This window comes from Tamandua tetradactyla, chromosome 19, assembly GCF_023851605.1.
Source record: "Tamandua tetradactyla isolate mTamTet1 chromosome 19, mTamTet1.pri, whole genome shotgun sequence".
NCBI lineage: Eukaryota > Metazoa > Chordata > Mammalia > Pilosa > Myrmecophagidae > Tamandua > Tamandua tetradactyla.
In genome coordinates this window covers 9,846,754-9,871,473 of record NC_135345.1, presented here as the reverse complement: position 1 = coordinate 9,871,473, position 24,720 = coordinate 9,846,754, and the positions used below count along the sequence as shown (strand labels likewise).

The following is a 24,720-nucleotide window of genomic DNA, read 5'->3' as shown; positions in this document are numbered from 1 at the left end:
GGACATTGAGCTGCCCTTTGTTTTTCAGTACCTGCATGGTTCTTTTCTTGGCATTTCATTCTTAACATCTTCCCAGAGAGGAGAGAATAATAGCCATGAATCCAGCATCGATTTAGGGATTCTGAGAATAGAATGAATTCAAGAGCTAGAGATTCCAGTGGCTAATGGTTGTCGATTTTAACTGGAGATAGTGGGACTCAGATACATGCCACATTTCTGGTAGCAACTCTTTCCATCAAGGAGTATGTCCTTGGCCCGAGGTGACCCTCTGGGCCCCATGTGGAAAGATCCCAATGATGCATAGCTTTCTCAGATTGAATAATAGACTAATTCTTTCATTCCTTATTCTATAAATCTTTACTAAATATAATTATATGACAGTAAACTGTGCATGGGGCTAGGATTAAAAGCCAGACAAAATTTGGTCCCTGCCCTCAAGAATCTCTGCCTCAAGATGTATTGCTACTATTCTGCTCTCTCCAGGAAGATACTTGCTTCAAGGAACAGATAGGCAAGTGAGCCAGCAGTTACGGTTCACTAAAGAAAGGGTACTATGCAAGAAATAAGCACAGAGCCCCATGAGAAGGAAGAGAGGGGTTAAATAAGGGGGTCAAGCAGGCAAGATATGCTAAAGGAGGTAGAACTGGATTTCAGTTTTGAAAGACAACAAGGATTAACAGGTTAGGGAAGTGAGGGAGAATTTATAGCCAAGGTGGGGTATGAAATATCACATACCATGGATGGAGAGAATGCTACCTTTATGGAAAAAATGAAAGAGGACTAGACAGCAAGGCTGGAGAGGGCCCTTCCTGTTTGTGCTGATCCCCTTTTCCTGCCAGGCATCCCCCTTGCCTGTTTCAGCCTTGCTCATCCACACTGCACTGCCTCCTACTGAAGTTCATTGGCATGTGCTTCTAGCTCTCTAACTCTGAGCATTTTGCCCAGTTCCTGGGTCTCAACTGCCTCCTCTGAGTACAATACTTTCAAGGAAATATGTTGGGAAAGCAACCCCAAGGTTGACATGTTTTGGAAGCTCATTTTCCTCACAGGCTGCCCCCACATGCTCCATGGGTGTTTCAACCCTAAGACCGAATCCCCAAGGCCAGAGGTTAGGAATATTAGAAAATCTGCAGTAGTTCCTGCTTTTCTGTAGTTTCTTCTTGAAATAATCTTAGACTATAAGAGGCCCCATGACACGCCAAGGGAGCATAGCAGAAGTCGCATGGGGGGACCATGGCCTCCCAGTGATTTCTCTGTGAAGCAGGAAAGCCACTTTGTCATTTGCAAATCATGAGATGGAGCTGGAGTTCCTGCACTGCTCCCTCATCTAACTGTGCGACAGGCACCGTGGGGAGCATTCTGGGCCTCAGTTCCTGATCTGTGAGATGGGGCTGAGTATCTAACCCCCTCGGAGGATTTCTGCATTGCACTGCAACTGCCAGCTTGCTTGGGATGTGAGGATCAAAGCAGAGGAGTATATTGTAAAGTGCTCAGGCCAGAGGTGGCACACATTGCTGACCTTCAGATTCCCTCTGGTTGGGACACTGTGGGACTCCACACATGCCCCTTTATCCTTAATTTTTTTTAAGAATTTTGGCAGACAAAGGCAGAGCCTAAGACAGCCACTGTCTTCTCACTCTGCCCATAGTGGCCACCTTGGTCCAGGAAGGTGAATACCGCAGACCTGGACTTGCCCCAGGCCTTGTGTTTGCCACCCCATCCCCTGGGAAAATTCTTCACCCAAATTCCTCCAGGGCTTGCTCCCTCACTGCCTTCTTTGCTGAAATGTCACCTTCCCACAGAGCACTTGTACCATGTACCCGTATCCCCTCTAGATGCTGCATTTAAGAGTATCTAACATAAGATATTTTGTTTACCTTTATTTTCCATCACCTCCTACCATAATATAAGCTCCATGTGGGCTGTGATTGTTTTGTGTTTGTTTGTTTTCTCTTGTTTACTGCTAAATCCCAGCTCCCAAACCAGTACTAGGCACATACACGGCACTTATATGTTATGGTAGACAGAATGGGGGAAAGAAGGGATGGAGGCAGGAATGGATGGAAGAGGACACTTGACTCTAGGGAGAGTGTTGAGCATGCTGCTGAGGTTCAGGGTCCACAGGATTTGTAATCAAAGGGTAAGGACAGGGTCCTGCCACCCAGCCTGGGACACTGAACAAGTCACTTCACTATCTACCCCAATGTCTCTTCATCAGCCAAATGAGTCACCTTTCTGGAAATAAATAGTGAATTCTGTAGCATAACTCCCTCCCCCTGCAAATGCACACACTCACACACACATACTCACAAACTGCAAAATGAAATATGATGCAAATATAAAGCAGATTGCAGATCTCAGCTATGAGTGGCCTGTATGCCAGACTTAAAGGAAAGTTTTTAAAGGAACAACACCTACAGTAATCCAGATTAAATCAACAACAATCCTTCCACAGTTGAGTCAGTACCTGAATGAGCTGAATTCATGGTAGGGGGATTTCTGGTACCAGCCAGGATAACCATGTCATGGGATAATCTGGGTGCAAAAAAAACCTGCTGGAAAGAATAAAGCAACTGGTCCTAAATGGAGGCATAGACTCCAGATAAATGGAACATCTCAGGAATGGAGGGAGTCATGGTCCTGCCTAAATGGGGGATGTTTGTCATGCAGGATTTACAGCCCCTCCTTTTCACCAGGAGAAGCTGTGAGCTTTGGGATCCTTTGGAAACGGGGCAGATCTAAGAAGACTGGGTGTATATCTTTATCTTAATATACAGAATTTCTCATCTGGCTGGTGTAGAGTAATTATGCACCCCTGAAACATGTTCTTAATCCACATTCCTGTGGGCATGAACCCATTGTAAATAGGAGCCTTGAAGATGTCATTTTCAGTTAAACTGTGGCTAACTGAATCAGGGCACATCTTAAGTCATATTACTGGCAGCCTTTTAAAGGGAAGAAACCGGAAACCAGGATCAGAGAAGGCCACACAGAGAGAAGCCGAAAGTCAGTGGAAACCAGAAGAGCCAACAAAAGGAAAGAGATCACACTATGATGCATACAGAAATCCAAGGAGCCCCAAGCATGGCAGGCAGCCAGCACCAGCACGCTACAGCCTTTGGTGGAAAAAGCAAGCCTTGCCAAAATCTTGATTTTGGACTTCTTCTAACCTCAAAACCATGAGCCAACAAATTTTTGTTGTTTAAAACAACCAGTGTGTGGTGTTAGTCATAGCAGCTTGATGGGCTAAGATAGCTGGGGAGATAAAAAGGAAAGAAGGCGTCTCAGGCTCCATTCCTCCCATCCTTTAACAAGAGAAAGCCAGAGCTAGTTCTTTAGGCTCCCTCTTCCCACACCATTTAGAATCCACCAGTGAACATTAAGAGAGGGCACTATGGAAAGAACCCTGGATTTTAAGCCAAACAGAAATGAAGTCTGGTCTGTGGCTACTACTCATCCCTGTGTCTAGGGCAGGGTATTTCACCTCAGTCTCGGTGTCATTATCTGCAAAATGGAAAATGGAAATGAGAATGCAAACTCTACAAGATGCCACGAGGATTAGATAGGATTCTAATGAAAAGTATGCAGCACACTCTATTAATTGAATGCCTCTTTATTTGCTGTTTGATTATGCTGATTTTTGAGGACACAGAGATCCTTTATTCCAAATGACTCATGCTGCTGAAAGTCCCTTTTCCTTTACATTTTCTTGCTTTTCTTTTCCCATCAAACCCCGCATGTCTGTTTCTTGCAGAAATGAGGCTAATCCTATTAACCAATTAGTGAGGTCAACACCCAGAGAGCAGCCAATGTTCTCATAAGGCTTAATTTTATTTCCAACAAGGTATTGACCACATTGTTTTTATGGAAACCCAGCCCAAGACTCCATCTGTTTTCCATTGTACGTGTGTTCCTGGTTTGCTGACAGCAGATCAAGGAGTCTGACTGATTTACAAAACACAGAGCTCCTGAAACCAAGGTGTGCCTTATTTTCCTAACAGGTGATTACCATGCTTAACTTAATTTAGCATGAAAGGCCCTGATGATTGCCTGGGTGGTGTTAGAGTATACTTGGTGGGTAGATGCTCGCCTTTCTGAAGATAAAACTTCAGAAGAACCAATCTGGTTAGGTAATCGAATTTTAGCTGAGATAAGTAACTCTGGTGGTGTAGAAAACAGACCTACTCACTGCTTCTCTGTGGGCAAGGACATATCCCACAAGGTTCATTGATGATTGAGCAAAGCTAGAGGATACTGGCATATTAATTTCTCTTCAATCTTTTTTTAATATAAATTTATAAGCATATTTTACTATTCATATAATTCACCCATTTCAAGTATACAATTCAATGACTTTTTAGTAAAATTACCAAGTTGTATAACCATCCCCATAACTCAAACTCCTAAATTTTGCTTCTTTTTTATAAACTCATTTACCTTTTCCTCCATGATTAAATGTCTCACATGAAATATGTGTTTTCTCTCCACTCATACCTCTTCTTACAACCCAGGATTAGAAAGAAAACAAAAGTAAAGTGATAGAACCACAAAGTGAGGTTGCCAGAGAAGAAATAAAGTCTTTTTGAGAGTTTTTGTTTTCTTCTTTATCTATTTTCTGGTTGTATGATGTAGAGAAAGCAAAACTCTGGGAAGGGAAACCACAAGCTTTGAAAAGTTGGCTTCATTTGTGAATCACTAAAGCCTTTATTTTCAATGCACTGAACAAAAATTAAATATTACCTAATTATAATTTAATTTGCCAGAGACTTTTAAGTGCCTACTAAGTGCTTAGCACAGATTCAAGAATGGAAGTAGGGAAGAAATTTCAAATGAGCAGCCTCTACCCTTAAATAGTTTACAATTCCATTGATAAGAAATCCACACTTACTCATTACATTGTAATTTAAAAGGAGATTTGGGACCCTTTCTCCTTTTTGTGCTCACAGCAATCCTGTTAACAAAGACTCTATTAAGGGGAGAAGAGAAATGGATATTTGAAGTTGGAATTGTCCTGCACTTATACCTCTAAATAATAGATTCCGGAGAGTGGAGTTTGAAGAACAACAAAGCAAATAGTGGTGACATTAGCATATTAAAGAAGGGAGAAGGAGGTCTGCTGACTTACGCATACACTGGAAGAGGGAAGGAAAGGAAAGCAGCATGGTTCTACAGGATTTTGTTTCTCATCTATTCTTATATTTGAAAGGAGAATTGAAGAATAGGATTAACTTTAACCGTGCACCCAACTGCACAGCAAATCTGCAAAGAAGGTGCCATTACCCCCATTTTAGAGATGAGAAATGTGTGGCTTAGACCACTAAATCATCACCCAGGCCAGAAACTTGGGCCTTGAGCATATTAATGCTATCTCAGATTCCCAAAATGAGGATTCTACCATCATAAATAACAGTGGTTCAAGATAGCTTGCCAGCAGTCTTCTGGTAAATTCTGGTAAATGTTTAACAGACAGCTGTCCGGGGGGCAGAAAATGTATGCCTATACATGTATGCAAAACTATTAGAAATGTTAATGATATAAAGGATGTGTAGAAATTTACAAATAATAATAAAACATATAGTACTTATATGGTAAATTCTTTAGAGCCAATTGATTCTCACAGAATGCTTCTTTCATTAGCTTTTGCTGAACCTATGGTTCCAATTGACAAATGAGTGTTTTTCTAACATCAATGTTTTCCTTTACATCAGTGAGTTAGACAAAAGTGAATCGATGAAGAAACATGCAGGAAACGTCTCACTAGTTCATCAATGATGCAAGTGACTTCTTGACTGAATTAGATAATAGTTTTGATTCTGGCAGAATCCTTCCTCAGTCTTTGTGCTATTCACAATGTTACAGCCAAGGACATGACACACTTTTAAGTATAATCTGCTTTATTCGGATTTTCTCCGTCATTTTTTTAAGTCTCGTCAATCAACATAATGAATTAAACCCTGATCTGTAGCATTTGCCAATTTCTATGACGTAAATACTCCCACCGTCACCATCGACATCGCTGAATGTGACCTCAAGAAGGGACACACAGGAGCCTACTGCCACCATGTAGATATAATAGATGGAACTAACTTCACAACCACAGGTGATAGCGAACTGTAGCTTTAGAATTGGGAAGTGATACCTTTTGAATATTTATTAATATTGCTTTGAATATAATTTCTTCTATTGTAACTTTGTCTAAATTAAGCTTTAATGATGACTGTTTTTAGCAACTGGCTCACAAAATTTCTAAAATTTTAACTATCTGCTCACGTGGGGCAGCATGAGCCGGCTCCAGGATGCTGCTGGGAACCCACAGCAGCCCCCCACCTCCAACTCCCTCCCCTTGCAGGTCTGACATGGGAGGTTTCCTTCTTCCTGACCTCCTGGTAACAGACCTGGGTCTTTACTTGAACACTGTCATTTACTAGTTGAACTGGGGAAAATTATTTGACTTCAGAGACTCATTTCCTTACATGTAAGGTGCAGATGGATAACCTTCAACATATTACTGTCAGGCCTGATAATGTGACCAGTGCTGTAGAAGACAGCGTACCTGCTCAGTAACTATGAGCTCCCAAACTTATCTGCCCCATAATATGACCCAAAAGTGTATACCTAGGGCAGGTGCACAGAGAAGTCTTCTACCCCCTTTCAGTCTTCCAGTTTCTGGCCTGAGGACACCCAGAACTCTGATTAGAAGGGCAGGTACTCACAGGAAGCAACAATAAGTTACACCTGGTTAACTCATGATCCACAGGGCAGTTGTCTGTGGGAGATGTTCTTATTGGCTGCATTTTACTGATGAAGGATCAAGCAACTTGCCCAAAGTCACAGAAACCTCTCCATCCTGAAGGTGGGCACAGATTCCATGGGGCTTTTGTCACAACACAGATTCTGGTTCAGTAAAGCTGCAGTGGTGCCTAGGATCCTGCATTCCTAACAAGCTCTCTGGTGATGCCAGAGTCACAGTTTGACTAACAAGGAACTGGACTGCTTAAGCCAAAAACTGCATTGGGGCCCTCATCAACTTATGCCAAAGCTCATGCTCTCATCCACAGTGATATTCAACTTTCTGGAAAAGAAAAGAGATCTGTGCCAGGCAGGACTCTACTGAATAGGGCTCCTGGGGACCAGGGCATCAGATATGTCTGCAGAACAGGGATGACAGCTCAGCTCAACCTTAAGGAAGCCGAAGCCCCATGCAGATGAGACCAACGCAGCCAGGGCTTCTGGGTTCCCCAGAACCATAGTGGTTCTGAGCTGCCTACCCATGTGCAAGGCATCCTGCATGCAGGACTTCTAATTCCTCTACTACCTCTGCCCCCTAGCCACCCCAGTGCCAGGCCCCCTGCAGACATCTCAGTCTACAGCTGCCAGGAAGAAAGTATAGTCTCTGAATTCCTTGAAATTTGAGCCAGAAGAACCCAATGACAAATAGTTTTTAAAAGTCTAATTTTACAGCTGGGGACACTGAAGTCTGAAGAGTACAATCACGTGGTGAATCAGAGGCTGAGCCAGAACTGTCAGCCTTGGCCCTTGCTTTCAGGTCAGTGTGGTGGTCACCACTCAGGGTGGCCAGGGCAAGGCAGGGCCCTTGGTCAGCCCCCTGGATCTCTGTTTCCTCCGGAATCCTAAGGACAACTTGGTCTGTGTTCAGGGGATACGTGACGTGGTCAGGCAGGTCGTCAAGCAGTAAGCCAAGTCATTATTAGGCAAGCAATTTAAGGTGGAGTGGGGAAAACATGAAATGTTGGGAAACATGCCTTTTTCATGGTGTCCAGGGGAATGGACGTTGAGGAATGATTAGTTCTGTGGGTGGAGTTGGAAAAGAAGATATATAAGGCTGCCACCAAGCCTCAGCTATTGTGACAATGACAGTAATACTCCCCTGCTCGAGCCCTGGTGGAGCTGACTTCTCGATGACTGCAGATGCTTCCGGAGCTTTGGAACCACTGTCTACTATGTTCCTCTGTCTACTCTGGCTTCTCGTTTCATTTAAAGCCTAAGTCAAAAGGCAGACAATGGCCACAGGGCCTGACACAATCAGTCCTGAATCTCTCCAGCTCTGGGGTTTTCTTCCCACTCTGTCTCCACACTCACTCTTGTTCAGCCACCCGCTGGCCCCCTTGCCTTGACTCAACTGCTTAGCAATGCTCCTGCCTTCAGGCATTTGCTCCAGCTGTCCCAGGACTGGATGCTCTTCCTGCAGATACTCCAGAGCTGCCTGCCTCAGGACCTCTGCACACCTCTCACCTCCTCCACCAGGCTCACCCCACCCAGCACTCCTGATCCCCTTCAACCCACTCCACTCTTTCTCCCAGAGCAACTTATCACATGCTAATATACCATACAGTTCACTAACTATTTCTGTTTACTGTCATTTTCTGCCTTCTCTTTTCTAAGGACAGAGATCCTACCATGTGTTGCCATGGAGGGCAGGTATCTGTTTTGTTCCCTGATATACTGCAAGAACTAAAAGGAAAAAAAAATGCCTGGCTCATATTTTGAACTTAAAAAAGGATGTGTTTTGAATTAATTATAAGATTTCCAGCCCTAATTTTTATTAAGGACTTGCTATATACCAACGCCTTTCTAAGCATTTTGCATGCATTATCTCATTTAATTCTAACAGTGTTCTTAGAATTTAGCAAAAACCTAAACACCCCAAGTACCAAATGAGGCTATCAAAGAGTCCCTGGGAAGCACAGATGAGGCGATGTATTATAATGATTAGCTTCAGCCCTGGCTTTCTGGGTTTGATTCTCTTTTGATAAGTGCTTTGAAAACCAATGTTACCAGACAAGGTAAAAAGAAAGTTCTGCAGAGACTCAGAGGCCAGGAAGGTGGGAAAGAAACTGTGTACAAAGGACAGCATATAAGCACTGGGGTTGATCTAGCATTCAGCCACTCTCATTTCCACAACAGCCAACAAGATATGGTAGAAAGAAATGGTCTTTGAGGCAGACAGGCCTGAAACTGAATCCAAGCTCTGCTACTCGCTGCTGCCTGGTCACAGGCAATGGACTTAACCTCTTTAGGCCCCTTTTCCCCTACACTCATAATGCTCCCTACAGGAATAATTGAAAAATGGTTGACACATAGTAGTATTGTAGGCAGATCAATTTGCCCATTACCCTTTTTTGTAGGTACTGATTCCAAACGTATACTCCATCCCATCATTCTGGATTTAGTACTAAAGCTCAGCTCTGATTCTTTAAGCCAATCTGTGCTGAATCCCTCTTTGGGGTGGGGGGTGTCTTGTTCCAAAGCTGGGGATAGAGATACAGTAAATGTCCTTTCTTTTTCTTTGCTGAAAAACATGGTCAGGTTACTTAAGCGCTCTCAATATTTAGTTGTTTTTGAGGACTAAACAATAAGTGCCTGGAATAAGAAAACATGCAATAAGTATTAATCCATAGAACTTTTTGCCATAGAAATTTTGGGAATTGGGGATGTTATTTATACTCCACTTATAAACAGATGTGTCCATTCAGGGCAGACCTCTAGTTTAGAGTGACTGTCAGTAGAAAGCAAAGTAATAAATGTAGAGAAATGAGAGTGGGGAGAGTGTCAGGGCCATAATATGGGACAGCTGTAGTGCTATGGTCAGACAATGGGCTATCACTGTGGGCAGTGGAACACCAGAATTGATAATGAGGCTGCTGGTTGCAACATGGTGGGGACGTTGGAGAAAGTGAGAAGAGCTTTGGCTGGAGAGCAAGACCACTGCAGAGAACACTGGATATTCCCAGGGGAAAGAAGGTGTGAGCCAATGCCAGATGCTAGGACTTTATGGAAACCTTCCCCTTACCTTCTCATTTTCTTTCCCTGCCTTTCCTTGGACTTTCAGGAGTTAGAATGTATTGGACCAGGCAATGGAGAAAAGCATATTTTCTTGGACAGCCTCTTTCTCTGGAAGCATGAGACCCTTCCTTGCATTTATGTGGACCATCGAAGAAGGTCAATTGTACCCATTTCAGTCTAGTATATTGGATTTGTTATTGGGTGTGCATTAACCAGGCACAAAAAGAGGTTTTGGTTTCCATATTTTTTAAAAAATATATGCATCTTGTTTTCATGTTGTTTTCTATTATGCATTCAGAATCTTTCAAGCATGATCATATATAAATTAAATTCTACCATGAACACATCTATAGACCTATAAAAAAAGGTAATTCACTGTGATTATTGTATTTGCTCATTACATATATTGATGGCCTATTAAAAGCTACATCCCCTGACAGTCAAGAGAGAGAAAAGAAAGGGATAAACATTTGAAAAGATGAGATGGAAGATATGTTGGTTTGCTAAAGCTGCCAAAATGCAATGTAACAGAAATGGACTGGCTTTTTATAAAAGCAATTTATTAAGCCATAAGTTACAATTCTAAGGCCATGGAAATGTCCAAATTAAGATACCTTCTCAGAGGAAAGGCAGCTGGCATGCAGTTTCCTCTGTCACATGGGAAGACACATGGTGACATTAGCTGTCCTTCTCTCCTGTCTTCTGATTTCAACTGGCTCTCTCAGCTTCTGGCATCCCCTGGGGCATTTTCCTTCTGCATCTCCAAATGTCTGTGTCTGAGCTATCTCTAAAATAGTTTCCTCTTAAAGGATTTCAATAAGTTGACTAAAATCCACCTTGAATGGGCAGGGTCACATCTCCATGGAAACAACCCAATCTAAAGTCCCCACCCAACTGTAGGTCTGCCCCCACAAAATTCGATTAAAAGAACAGCACTTTTCTGGGGCACATGAACGTTTCGAACCAGCATATAAGGCATCTATTTTTCTTGGTCCATTTATTTCTTTTTTTTTTTTTGCTACTCCCTGGGCTGGGGAGTCACTGGTTTCAGATCACTGGGTTGTGGAACCCGTGTCTCCCCCTTCCTGGGATATGGTTCTGGATTATGCTGCCCATCCTACTTTCCTTCTAGGAGCTGCCAGCCTTCTTGCTACATACCGACCTGTGGATCTGGCTTCTATCGTTCCGTTTGCTAAGTGAAGTCAAAATCTGTACTCAGGGCAGCCATTGTTTTCAATCAGACCAGCTATCATTTATTTCTTTTTGCTGAATCAAAATTTAAACAAAAAAGAAAATGGAGGAAAGAATTTATTGGAGTTTTGGAAAAAAGATATACAGGATTCAGGATTGCTTTCTTGATTTCCAAATTAGATTACCTTTTTTTCAGTCTTTTTTTCCTCTCAGCAAATTAAAAAAAAAAAAAAAGCATAAGGAATATTATTCAGAAGGCACAAAAAGAAGCTTAATGAGAAGACAAGTATTGGGGAACTCAGGGTCAAAGGAGAGGAACAGCAACTTCACAATTGGAATAAGCAGCTGTGATGAAATCTTCTCCCTGTCAGCATCTAGTTATTTGGACAGGTCATTTCACTTCTCTGGATTGAAATTTTCTCATTTGTAAAATTAACAAATTCAACCAGAAGGTATCTAAGTTTCCATCCAGATCTCAGATCTATTCTGAGATCCTTTGAAGCTATACCTTGAGAAAGGAAGAACTAAAATCAGACAACACTCTCTATTCTGTATCTGCCCTCCATCAGTAGAATTGCCTGCTCTATAATCTTACAAATTTCCTTTTCTGCTTTAGCAAACAAGGATTAGTAATTCCCTTGGTAGATCCACACCTCCATCACTGCATCTTCCCATACACACATATTCCTCTGCTGCTATTCGGTGTGAAGGGAATGATAGGTGGTCTCTGCTCTCAGGAAAAGCAGTATTTGGTGGGAGATGTACTTACAAATAATCGCCAGGAAGGTGCCGATCCCTGGAAATAAGAGTGTGATCCATTTCCACAGAGATGCCGGAGCCTATCTCTGAGTCAGGAGAAGCTAGAAGATGGGTACAGCCCAAGTAGATCCCAGGGACCTGAAGAAGGTCCGGAGAAGGGCTCCCTCCTGACCCAGCAGATCACAGAAGCTGTGTACAAAGGGAAAATAAGACCAGAGCCAGGTAGACTATACTGAAATCATGTAGCCATTCAAATTAGGATTAAAGGAAGGCAGAAAAACGAAGAATAAAGAAAGCCAAGGGGATGAGAGCATCTCAATCACTTGCTGGGTTGCCATATAAGTGGCTGTCAACCTCATGGGGACAGAGGCCTTTGGTGCCTCGTCCGCCTGTGTTTTCAGGCCCCATTTCAATACTTAGTTCATAGCTACTAAATAAATATTTGACCTGAGGATGGCATCAGGCTCTGCTTCCCAGTTTCAATTCTGTTCCATATAGGAGTTGAGGCTGAGAGGGCTTTCACTTCTTGTTCCCACGAGACCAAGGCTTTCAGAGGTGTTCCCCAAGGATGCAGGAAGAGAGGGGCGGGAGACTCTGCTTGGCCACTTGCTCCCAGGGAATATCTGCTCTCAGGATTGCTTCTGCTTTTAGCCTCATCCTTCTATTCTCTTTCTGCTCTCTTTCATTCTCTATTTGTAGCCAAAGGCCTGTGCTGACTTTGAATTCTCAAACTCATTATATAAAAGATTCAGAATGCAACATGATCTTGTACTGGACTCAGAGTCTCCATCCATGCCCCCTTAAGCCCTGAAGTACATATGTACCAGCTCCTAGGAAGGTTTCAGGCAGGCAGCCCTCAGCTCTTGACTCTCTTTTGGAACTGCCTTGGGTAAATGCAATTACCTCACCTGGACCAGCCTACATCCACTGACTGGTTCATCCAGAGATACAATGGCTTGACCCTTTCACCTCAACTCAGAACAACTCTGAAGGTATATCATACCAGCCCTACAGAGCCCTAAGGAGGCTGCTGAGACCTTGTTGAGATTGCATCCCAGCCCAACCTCTCTCTCTACTGACCCCGCTCCCTTCTGTCCATTGGTACTGCTCCAAGAGTATTCCCTAAAGCACTACCTGCATTTTCATCTTCCCTGTTTCCTCTGGAGCCTAACCTGCAGTAGGCAGTTCCTGAGGATACAGAGTATGAGCTGAATACAAAGTGAAGATAGTCAACACGGTTGAGAATTATAAATAGGTCCTGCCTCATAAGATCTTTGTGAGGATTAGATCAATTAACATGTGAAAATGTCAAAGTCCAATAAATTGTAAATAGTAAACTGTATATAAATTATTCTTAATATAATGATTGCAGTGTTGTACACTGTTATTAGCCACGACTTTGGGGTCAAAAATCCAGCTGCATAGGAACTTGAAAGGGAAATTATGACTTAAGAGCAATTTGGAGAGTATGCAAAGTTTTACAAATCATTCCCTCCATCAGAAAAATGAAAGATAAGATCTGGCAAAGGAGATTGGAATTAACTAGGGGGTAAGCCAGAAACAGACATTCAGAACCACTACAGGAGTTCCATAGGAAGCAAGAGCTGCCAAGAGTCCAGCTTTTGTAAGTGGTAGCACAAAACCAGCAGCCAGCTCTCATTTTTCAGCCCTGCTGCAGCAGCTACAGAAATTGCCACAGCTGTAGCAGTGCAGCCCAGATTCCAGAAGCAGCTGGCTGGGGCCAGGGCTGGCAGAGGAAACTTCCTCCTCTGAAAATTGGGAATGAGGTTGAGATTGGTCTGGGGAATCCATGAGGGACCAGCATGGAAGCCGGCCTCAGTTTCAGCCTTTTGGGCAGCAGTGCTTCCAGCCTCCCATCAATATCTGCCAAGATCTAAAGACCCTTTGCACTTTTTCATTGGTTGAGTTTTTTATTTTTCTTTCTGGTATTGTTTAGCCTGGTGGATCCTTGAAGCCCAGCACAGACGCTAGCCTGGGTTTGTCTCAGAAGCAGAATCTTCTAGCAATACGCCAGCATCTACAGGACATAAAGAGGCATTGTAGCTCTTAGCTTTTATCTTTTTTGTGTGGTTGGTTGATTTTCTTCTTTCTCTGTTTTATACACTTGGGTTTAGCAGATTCCTGATGGATGAGCATGGATGTTGGCCTAGGATCTGGCCTTGGAAGCAACAGCTTCTGGCTTCTCTCTGGCACATAACAAGAGACTTGGAAAGGCAGGACACATCATTCTTATTTTTATTGTTGTTTTTTTGTGGGGAGGTGGTATTCAGTTTGCTAATATTTTTTTTACTTTTCTTTTGTTTCTTTCTCATGTTCTTTATTGCCTTACTTTTTTCCCTTTCTTTCATCTTGTTCTTAGTCTGGTAGACTAACCATAACATGATATTCGGAATGCCCAGTTCTCAATACAGAATTATAAAACATACATTGAGAAAAAGAAGTTTTGCCCAGTTACAGGGGAAATAAAGAACTTGAAAAAAATCTTTCTGAGGAAGTGCAATATCTGGAATTACTAATCAAAGATCTTAGAACAGCTCTCATAGATAGGTTCAATTGACTAAAAAGAACTAAAGGAAACCAAACAATTCATGAACAAAATTAAAATTTCAGTAATGAGATAGTAATTATAAAGAACAATTAAATGCAAATTTTGGATCCCCAAAGTAAAATAACTGAAGTAAAAAATTCAACAGAGGGGTTCAAGAGCAGATTGAGCAGAAGAAAGCATAAGTGAAGACAAAATCAGGTTGAAGAGCAGAAAGGAAAAAAACAGTAACAGATCAAGGAACCTTAGGACACCATCAAGCATATCAAAGTATGCATCATAAGATTTCCAGCAGAGAGATAATGGGAAAGAAAAAATATTTGAAGCGATAACTGCAGGATACTTTCCAAACCTGATGAAAGATATAATTATGCACATCCAAGATGCTCAAAAACACCAAGTAGGATGGACCTAAACAGATCTACACTGAGACAAATTATTATCAAACTGTCCAATGTCAAGAACAATAACTGGATCTTAAAAACAGAGAGAGAGGCAACATATCACATATAAGAGACCCCTAACAAGATTAACCTCCCATTTCCCATTTCCCATGCAGGCTTGAAGGCAGGAGAAGGAAACATTTAAAGTGCTGAAAGAAAAAAAATTATTACCCAAGAATAATATATCTGGCAAAGCTGTCCTTCAAAAATGGGGTTGAAATTAAGATATTTCTGGACAAATGAAAATTGAGTGAGCTCATTACCACTAGACCTGCCTCAGAAGAAATGCTAAAGGCAGTTCTCTATGTTGAAAGGAAAGGCCACTAGAAAGTATTCAGATAGTAGATGAAAACAAAGATTTCTAGTATAAGTAAAAATATTGGTAAATATATTTGCCTGTATTATATCATTTTTCATTTGTAATGCTTTCTTTTACTTCTTCTAAGACTGAAAATTCAAATACGTAAAAACAAATATAATCTTTGTTACTGGGCACACAATATTTGAATATGTCATTTATAACATAAACAACATAAAAAGGAAGCACAGAGGTATATAGGTACTGGTTATTTATAGGCTATTGAAGTCAAGTTGAATCAACACAAACTAAATTATAATATATTTAGTATGCTACATAAAATCCCATGGTAACCATAAAGAAAATAACTAAAAACTCTAAACAAAGTGCAAAAGGAACTCTGGCCTTTTAAGTAATTTTCCTGAATGTAAATGGATTAAACCTTCCAATCAAATGGCAGAGATTGGCTGCATAGACATAGGAACATGGCTTAGGATGCATGGGTGGTTCACTGGTAGAATGCTTGCCTTCCATGCGGGAGACCTGGGTTCAATACCCAAACCATGTACCCCCAAAAAAAGTAAAAGAAATATGGCCTAACTACATGCTGTTTGCAAGAGATCAAGCTTAAATCCATAAATACAAATCGGTTGAAACTGAAAGATGGGGAAAAATTATTTCATACAAATACTAATCAAAAGAGAACAGGGTGGCTATTTTAATACCAGACTAAGTATACTTTAGGTTAAAAAAAAAGGTTACATAAGACAAAAAAGGGCATTATATATTGATAAAGGATCAATTCAACAAGATTTACCAATTATAAATATATATGTGCCTAATAACAGAATGCCAGAATATAGGAAGCAAGCATTGACTGAATTTTAAAGAGACATAGAGAGCTCTACAATAATAGTTGGAAATTTCAATATATCACTTCCACCACCAGACAGAATATCTAAACAGAAGATTAGTAAGGAAATGAGGACTTGAACAATACTATAAACTAACTAGCTCCCGCTGAAATATAGAGAACACTTCAACCAAAATGTCAGAATATACATTCTTTTCAAATGCATATGGACCATTCTCTAGGATAAACCACATGTTAGGGTACAAGAGAAAATAAATAAATTTTAAAATATTGAAATTATTAAAGTAACCTCTCTGACCATAGTGGGATGAAGCTAGAAATCAATAACAAAAGAAAAACTGGAAAATTTGCAAATATGTGTAAACAGCACAATTTTAATCAATGGGTTAAAAAAGAAATTACAAGGGAAATTAGAAAATACAGACAAATTAAACAAAGACACAACATATCAAATCTAATGGGATGCAACAAAGGAAGTGCTCTAAGGGAATTTATAGGTATAAATGCTGATATTATAAAAGAAAGTCTTAAATCAATAACCTAACTCTATGTCTTGCATAACTAGAAAAATCAAAGTAAAGTCATCTTAAAGTTCAAAGAATAAAGGAAAGTATTAAGATTAGAGCAAAGATCAATGAACTTGAGAATAGAAAAACATTGAGAGAATAAATGAAACAAAAAGTTGATTCTTTGAAAAAAATCAATAAAATTGGCAAAACAGCCAGATTTACAAAGAAAGGAAGAGACAAGATGCAAATGACTGAAATCAGAAAGGAAAATGGTGGTATCATAACTGATCTTACAGAAATGAAAAGGATTATATGAGACTATTATGAACAATTATTTGCCACCACATTAGGTAATATAGAAAAAAATCCTAGAAATACATCAATTTCCCAAATTGACTCAAGAAAAAATAATAAGCCTCAACAAACCTATAAATACAGAGATTGAATCAACAATCAAAAACCTTCTACCAAAGTAAAGTTCAGGACCAGTTGGTTTCACTGGTGAATTCTATCAAGTATTTAAAACAGATAATACGAATCATTGTCAAACTCTTTCAAATATATCAAGAGGAGTCAACACTTCCTAAGTGATTTTGAAATTACCATTTCTCTGATACCAAAGACTAGCAAAGATATCACAGCAAAAGAGAATTACAGCCAATTTCCCTTGTGAATATAGACGTAAAACTCCTAAACAAAATATTGTCAAATTGAATGCAATTATGTATTAAAATGATTATGCACCATGACCACAGGGTTTCATCCTAAGAATGCAAGGGTGGGTCAACATATGAAAATCAATGACATACACTGCATATAAATAGAATGAAGGAGGAAAAATACATGATTCTCTCAATAGATGCAGAAAAGTCATTTGACAAAATCCAGGATCCTTTCTTGATAAAAATACTCAAAAAAAGTATGAATAGAAGGGAACTTTCTCTATATGCTAAAAATCATTTATGAAAACCACACAGCTAACATCATATTCAAGGTTGAAAGATTAAAGCTTACCCTCTAAAATGAAAACCAGACAAGGATGCCTTCTTTTGCCACCGCTATTCAATATTGTGCTAGAAGTTCTTTCCAGAGCTATTCAGCAAGAAAAAGAAACAAAGGGAATCCAAATTGAGAAGGAAAAAGTAAAATATCTCTACTTGCAGATGACATGATCTTATATGTAGAAAACCAAAAAGAAAGCCATAAGAAAATTATTAGCACTAATAAATGAATTTACCCTACGAGTGGCAGGGTACAGTGTAACTCAGAGAAAATAACTGTGTTCCTTTACACTAGCAATGAACACTCCAAAGAGGAAATTAAGAAAACAATTCAATTTATAATAGTATAAAAAAGAATAAATATTGAGGAATAAATTTAAGGATACAAAAAACTGATATATTGAAAACTATGAAACACTGTTAAAAGCAATTAAAGAAGACCTAAATAAATGGTAAAACATCTCAATGTTCATGAATCAGAATAATTAACATAGTTAATATGTCAATATTATCCAAAACATACAAACTCAATGTAATCTTTATTAAAATTCCATCAGCCTTTTATGCAGAAATAGAAAAACTGATCCTCAAATTTTTATGGAGCTTGAAGTAGCCCCAAATAGCTAAAACAATCCTGAAAAAGAAGAACAGATTTGGAAGACTCACACATCTTGATTTCAAACTGTATTATAAAGTGACAGTAATCAAAACAGCATGGCACTGACACAAAGGTCCAGAAATAGAGCCATATGTCTATCATCAATTGATTTTTGACAAAGGTGGTAAGAACATAGAGTGGGAAAGATTTTTTTTCAACAAATTGGATTGGAAAAACTGGATATCAATGTGCAGAAAAATGAAGTTAGACCCATATTTCACAACATATACAAAAATTAACTCAAAATGGATTGAGGACCTAAATATAAGAGCTAAAGCTATAAAAATTTTAGAAGGTAACATAAGGGCAGATTTTCATGACCCAGGATTCTGCAAAGGATTCTTAGATATGACACTAAAAGCACAAGCAAAAAGAAAAAGCAATAGATAAATTTGATTTCATCAAAATTAAACATGTTTGTACATCAAAGTAAATTACCAACAAAGTGACAATATAACTTACAGAATGGAAGAAAATAGTGGCAAACTATATATCAAATAAGGACTTAATATTCAGAATTTTAAAAGAACTTCTACAATGCAACAACAACAAAAAACAACATAATTTAAAAATGGGCAAAGGACTTGAATGGACATCTTTCTAAAGAAGATACACAAGTAGCCTATAAACATAGAAATGATGTTCAATATTATTAGCCAATAGAGAAATGTAAATTAAATCTCAATGAGACATCACTTCACACTCACAAGAATAGCTATTTTTTTAGTGGAAAATAAGTTTTGGAGATGAAGCTGAGAAACTGGAACTCTAGTGCATTGTGGGAAAATGGTATAGCTACTGTGGAAAGCAATATAATGGTTCCTCAAAAAATTAAACATAGAATTATCATTTGACCTGGCAACCCTACTTCTAGGTAATTACCCAAAGAGAGTGAAAACAGGGCCACAAACAGATATTTGTATAACAATATTCAAACTAGCATTATTCACAACAAACACTGGAAACAATACAAAAATCCATCAACATATGAATGGATAAGCAAAATGTGGTACATGCACATAATGGAATATTATTTAGCCATTAGAAAAAATGAAATTATGAGACAGGCTGCAACATGGGAGAACCTTGAAAATATTATGCTCAGTGAAATAAGCAAGACACATAAAGACAAAAATGTTTACTATCACTCATAAGAGATGACTGGAAATTACAAATTCACAAAGATAGAAAACAGATTAGAAGTTACCCAGGAAGAATAGTGTTATGTTTAGGTTCTGGTCAATTTAGCCTAGTGATTTTGCTCTGTTGTCTGGTCAAACAAGCACTGGCCTGACCATTGCTGCAAGGATACTTCACGGCTGATTGGTAAACTAGGAGGCTGGTGTATTAAATCATTAGGCAATTGATTGCATCTGTGGCTGATTACATTTGTGATCAACTAAGCCGTGTCTCCCACAATGAGATAATCCAATCAGTTGGGGGCTTTTAAGGTGGGAGACGGGTTTTTTCGTAGCTTCTTCAGCCAGCGAGCCTCTCTTGTGTTCATCCAGACCCTTCATGAGAGCTGTGAGATTCACAGCCTGCCCTGTAGATTTTGGACTCTTCTATTCCCACAGTTGCTGAGACACCTTTATAAATCTCATATTTACAGATATCCCTGTTGGTTCTGTTCCTCTAGAGAACCCTGACTGACACAGGTAGGAAGGAGAGGAAGGGGAAAAAAGGGTTTGTTTGTAAAAAAAAAAAGACCAATTTGCTCTCTTAGGAGCCTACAAGTTCACTTTGAGTGTATAGAATGAGGAGCTTCTGGAAAAATCTAACTTGACCTAAAAGTACCTTAAAAAAGTATAGTTTCACAACAGGGGAGATGGAAGTTCTTCTTTCTCCTCCGGTCATACAGCACCTGCCATATTGGCTGTAGCCGAGAGACCTGCACTTGTTAAGATGAAGAATTAAAGAATGACCTGGATGGTTTGGAGGAAGGGTGCGTAACTCTGAATAGGCTGCCCCAACTTACTCTCTACCCTTCAACTTACCATATCACCTGTCTAGCAAATACTTATACCTTCTTCATCCTTGATCAGGTGTCACCACCTCATTGAATTCTTCCTTGATTACTTCTCACTTAAAGATTTATGTTTCCTTCCCTTTTCCTTCTAGATCATGTGTGTGTTTTTATCATTGAGCCTATCCTAGTACATCGTAAACACAGGTTTGGATGTGGGTCTTATTCATTTTCGGCCCCTTGGCATAGGGTAGATGGTTTAACTGCATTGAATTGTCTTCTGTTAGATCTATGTAAAAAGCAAGGGGTACCTGGAAAGCTAATTTCAGAAGGAAGGCTTGAAGCAAGAAAACATATAAAGAAGGATAAAACTGGTTAAACTAACTTGTCTTGCAATAGGTATGAACAGAAGGGGAGAGAGGGGTCAAAGGTAGCTTCAAAGTGCAGAACCTGAAGCTCTGGAAGGAAAGCCAAGAAGAGATGTCCGATCACGTGGGAGGCAGCAGAATATGAAATGATTGCAAGAATAATTAATTGACTGACCACCCACCCTCCATGCCTCTTTTGCCTCACAAGCCTATGGCATTTCCATCCTGCCTGGGATGTGCTGAGTTCTCTGTGCAATCAAGTAGCTTAGGTTGCTTCCCTGTGGGCACTTGACCAGTTTCAGTGACGATCATGGAACAGCAGTTCAAAAGTGCTGATGTGATTTATTTTATTGCATAGGTGGGGTGGTCTGAGCAGCTTTCAGGAAGGGCAGCTTGTCCCAAATGTTTGAGGCTTTGTAAAATTATGTGTATCTATTTACAAGACTGTAGTAAATAGTACTGTTATTCCCAGACTCAAAGATGCAATGGCCAGCTTGGGCAAGTTGAGCATTGTCTTCCAAGGTCAGTCCTCAATTTAATGCGAAACAAAAATCTCTGGCCCATTATAATTAGCCTTCCTTAATAGCATCTTTAGTAAAGGGCTCACAATCTCTTCAACACTGCATTAAAAAAAAAATGTTTCTAAAAACCCAAACCCTAAAGAATGATTTGAGGCACAGCAAGCTGGGAGGAAAATTGTATAGGAGGACTTTGTGGTGTGATTGGGGATTAGCAGAAAAAAGGATAACAGAAGGGGGTAAAAGCGCTTCTATTTCTGAGCCTGCTAGTGCTCTTTTCATGCATGTTAAAAATGAATAGATTTTAACTACTTACTGTCCAAGTTAAGGAAGTTGTCTATTTGCCAGCTTTATCAGTGTTCTCCTTACTGAAACCCTTGTAAGAAAGAGAATTCCTTTCCTCCCTCCCATTCTCCCATGTATGTGCTCCTCATTTACCTAATGAAAACCAGCCTGGTGACCTCGAACCAGTCCCTGCAGCTCTCAGGGCCCTTGTCTTCTTATCTGAGAAGGTTGCTTGTCCATTTACTACTGAGGGTTGCTGTAAAATGAAACAGAAAGGCAATTTGAGTTTAATTATCTTCTTAAAGTTAAGAAACCCAAAGTTGATTGTCTGGAATAACTTCCAGCCTCCTGGGTTCCTGAGGATATAGGAAGAGGTTGAAGAATTTCCCTAAATCCTTCCCTTCTTCCTAAAATTGGGTGGACAAAGGTCTGTTAGGCAAATGATCCCTGAACTTTCAAAGACACAAAAATGCTGCCAACAACCCAGAGATACAGTAAAACAGAAGGCCTCTTTCTCTACAGAAAAGACCAGGATTTCCCTGATACCAGAGACATCCAAAGTACCCCACGCAAGTAAGTTCCAGTTCACTATTGCGCATGAAGCAGACTGGCAGGCCTATGTTCATTCATCTATTCCTTATCTTATGAGCATTCCTGAGTTCCTGCCAGGGATCACTTAGCCGGTGTCCTAGGAGAGAAAGATGCCCAGGGTCTGTCCTAATGCACAGATGTATACATGGCAGTATGATACGATTATTTATTCATTTATGTATGGGCTGCCTCTCATCTAGAATAAAAGCTTCAGGAGGACAGACTCTGTCTGTCTCATTTCATTACTGTGTTCCCATTGCCTAACACATTGCAGGGAAAAGAAAAGACTCAGCATATATTTGCTGAGTAAACAAATGAATGTTTTGTTTTGTTTTGTTTATACATGGGCAGGCACCAGGAAATGAACCCAGGTCTCCAGCATGGCAGGCAAGAACTCTGCCACTGAGCCACCTTGCCCCATCCCTGAATGAATGCTTTAGTAAACAAATAAATGAATACATTAATGAACAATTGAATGAATGGCAAAACAGAAGCAGATTAAATACTAAGAGGATTCAAAGAAGAAGCAGTAGGGAAGGACTCATAGGGAATTAGTGTGTGAACTAGAAGGATGAAATACATTTTGCCAGATTCAGAGGCAGCAGAAAGAATAATCTGAACAACGATATGGAAACCTGGAAAGATATGTCCCAGAGAGGTCACAGAAGGGAGGGCCTGGCCCAAAGAAAGGTAGAGGGAAATGAGGATCTGACAACAGAAATGGTATTCAAATCCTCCAGGGCAGAGACCTTGGCTCTCATGACTTGTCCCTGCAGAAATGGAGGGCTGGTGAGGATTTTCAAGCAGGGAGGTAACTGGGTAAGACTCCAGCAGTTAAAAAAGTGGTTCTTGCCACCACTTGGTGGATAGAGGGATGGAGCCCAGAGGCCAGAACAGCAGTTGGTGACTGATCCTAGAGGCCAGATGAAGATGTTGAAAGCATAACCAAGACTGGGTGAAAGTTATGGGGTGAAGATGAAGGGACAGAATCAAAGGTGATGGATTGTTAAGGTCTGGTTACAGTAGGCGAGATGCTGATGATGGAGGGGGCAGGTGATGAGGAAGGGGGCAGAAAAACTCAAGATTAATATCTGGACTGCTAATTTGGTAACTCAGGAAGCTAAGGAGCTGCTCAGTTGGGGGAGACCCCTGGGTCCATGCCAGCTACCTAATTAGAGAGACCCAGAAAACAGGTTCTCATGACGAGAACTTAGAAACCAGAATGCAGATATAGATTTATGAATCAAGTTTACCTGGACAGAAAAAGAATACAGATTAAAATTAATTTAAGAGTGCCGTCATCTTTCTGGGTGTTCAAATTATACAGTGACAAAGCATATGCAAAAAAAAACAACCTATTTTTTTTCTTTTTATATAGCACAAACTATTCTATAGGCTATAAACAAAACCCCAGATGGAGGAGGAGTCTCAGATCATTCTTAGGTATTTCCTGAGGTCCTTTAGCCATGTGTGTGCACATGTTCACATCTGCTGGGGACCCATGGTGAGCCAGGCCCTAAGCCAGGCCAGAGGATGCAAAGCCCTGCAAATCTGAGCCCTCATGGATGTGGTGGTTCAGCTGGGTCATCAGACACGAGCACAAGCTGCAAGTCAGAACAAAAGCAAAATTAAAGTGCTATAAAGGTGCTAGTCTGAAAAGTCAAGAAAGGCTGCTCTGAGGAAGTAACACTCAAACTGAGATCAGAAGTCTGAGCTAGAGTTAAATCAAAGAAGGGAAAAGTAAAGCATTTGAGAAAGCGGTGACAGTACCTGAAGGAACCCTGGTGGAGGGAGTAGAGAAAGTGCAAGGACCAAGATGAGGCATATTTGGCCCAAAAGAAGAGAAGGAGGAGGGTAATGAGGTAAGACGAGACCCATGAGGAAGCAGGGATCAGTTCATGAAACGATAGGAAGCTCCTTGTCAGGGAAAATATCACCAGTAAATATTTGATAAGGAGCATGAAGTGCCTGAAAAAAAAGAAGAGAAATTATATTAAATTTGGCTAATTAAATGAACGAGGAATGCAGGATAGGAATGATTTATGATAGTGTGTGAATTTAATGAATTTTAACAAATTAACTTAATTTGAAATAATTCAATCTCGTCACAGAACGTGCCTTAGCAAAACTCAATGAAGATTACTTGAATCAGAGCTGTTATTGCTAAATGATACCTACCTGCAGTAGATGATGTTTGCTAGTTGTTTCTGCACATTCAACCAACATAGCAAAGCATTCAGAATATTGCCTGGCTGTTCTTTACTTGCCTTGTTAAACCTCTTCCCATCAACCATGTGGAGAAAGCACGATAATGTTTCTCCCACAGAGGAAAGGATAGAGATGCAGAGAAGATATAGGAAGCCAGGGTCATCCTGCCAAAGTGTGAGGTAGCTCAATGCCTCATCCCCACAGCCATGTTCTCTCCACCCCTGTAAAAAAAGCTGTTATGTTACCAAAATGAAAAAGAAAAGTAATTGAATTTCTTTAAGCACAGATTTTTTTTAAACCCTGTTGGAAATGCAAAGAGAGAGTTGGAATTATCTGTAAGACGTTAATTACTTAAATCTGACTGGGTAGTTGTTTCTATGAATGAATGCACTTAATTAATTTTTCCCCATAGCTTCTTGCTATTTCCCAACTATAATCTATTTTCTTTCATCCCAGGGGCAAAGGAAGGACAACAAAAGAAGGATCCAGTGATTTGAAATTCCAGAACTTTGCTCTCCCGAAAAATAGGTCAGAATATTTACTTATTTATTAACAGAGGAGTGAACATTTTGATTCTAAAGCAAACAAGCTGACCATTAGTGAACACAAAACACACACAAAAAGTTAATATGGTAGAATTATATTACGGGTTGTGATCTTAGAGGTTCTATGGAGACTGAG

General features: G+C 40.1%; 1 protein-coding gene across 1 annotated transcript in view; it reads left to right on the top strand.

The window, feature by feature from the left end:
* The window catches only part of CLNK (cytokine dependent hematopoietic cell linker), a gene marked incomplete at its 5' end in the record, with an annotated part of 238,387 nt that overhangs the window by 97,061 nt on the left and 116,606 nt on the right, over positions 1-24,720 (top strand). Inside the window, one exon of the mRNA XM_077136401.1 lies at positions 24,496-24,567. Within this exon, the coding sequence (XP_076992516.1) occupies positions 24,496-24,567 (72 nt within the window). The remainder of the gene's footprint in view (positions 1-24,495; positions 24,568-24,720) is intronic.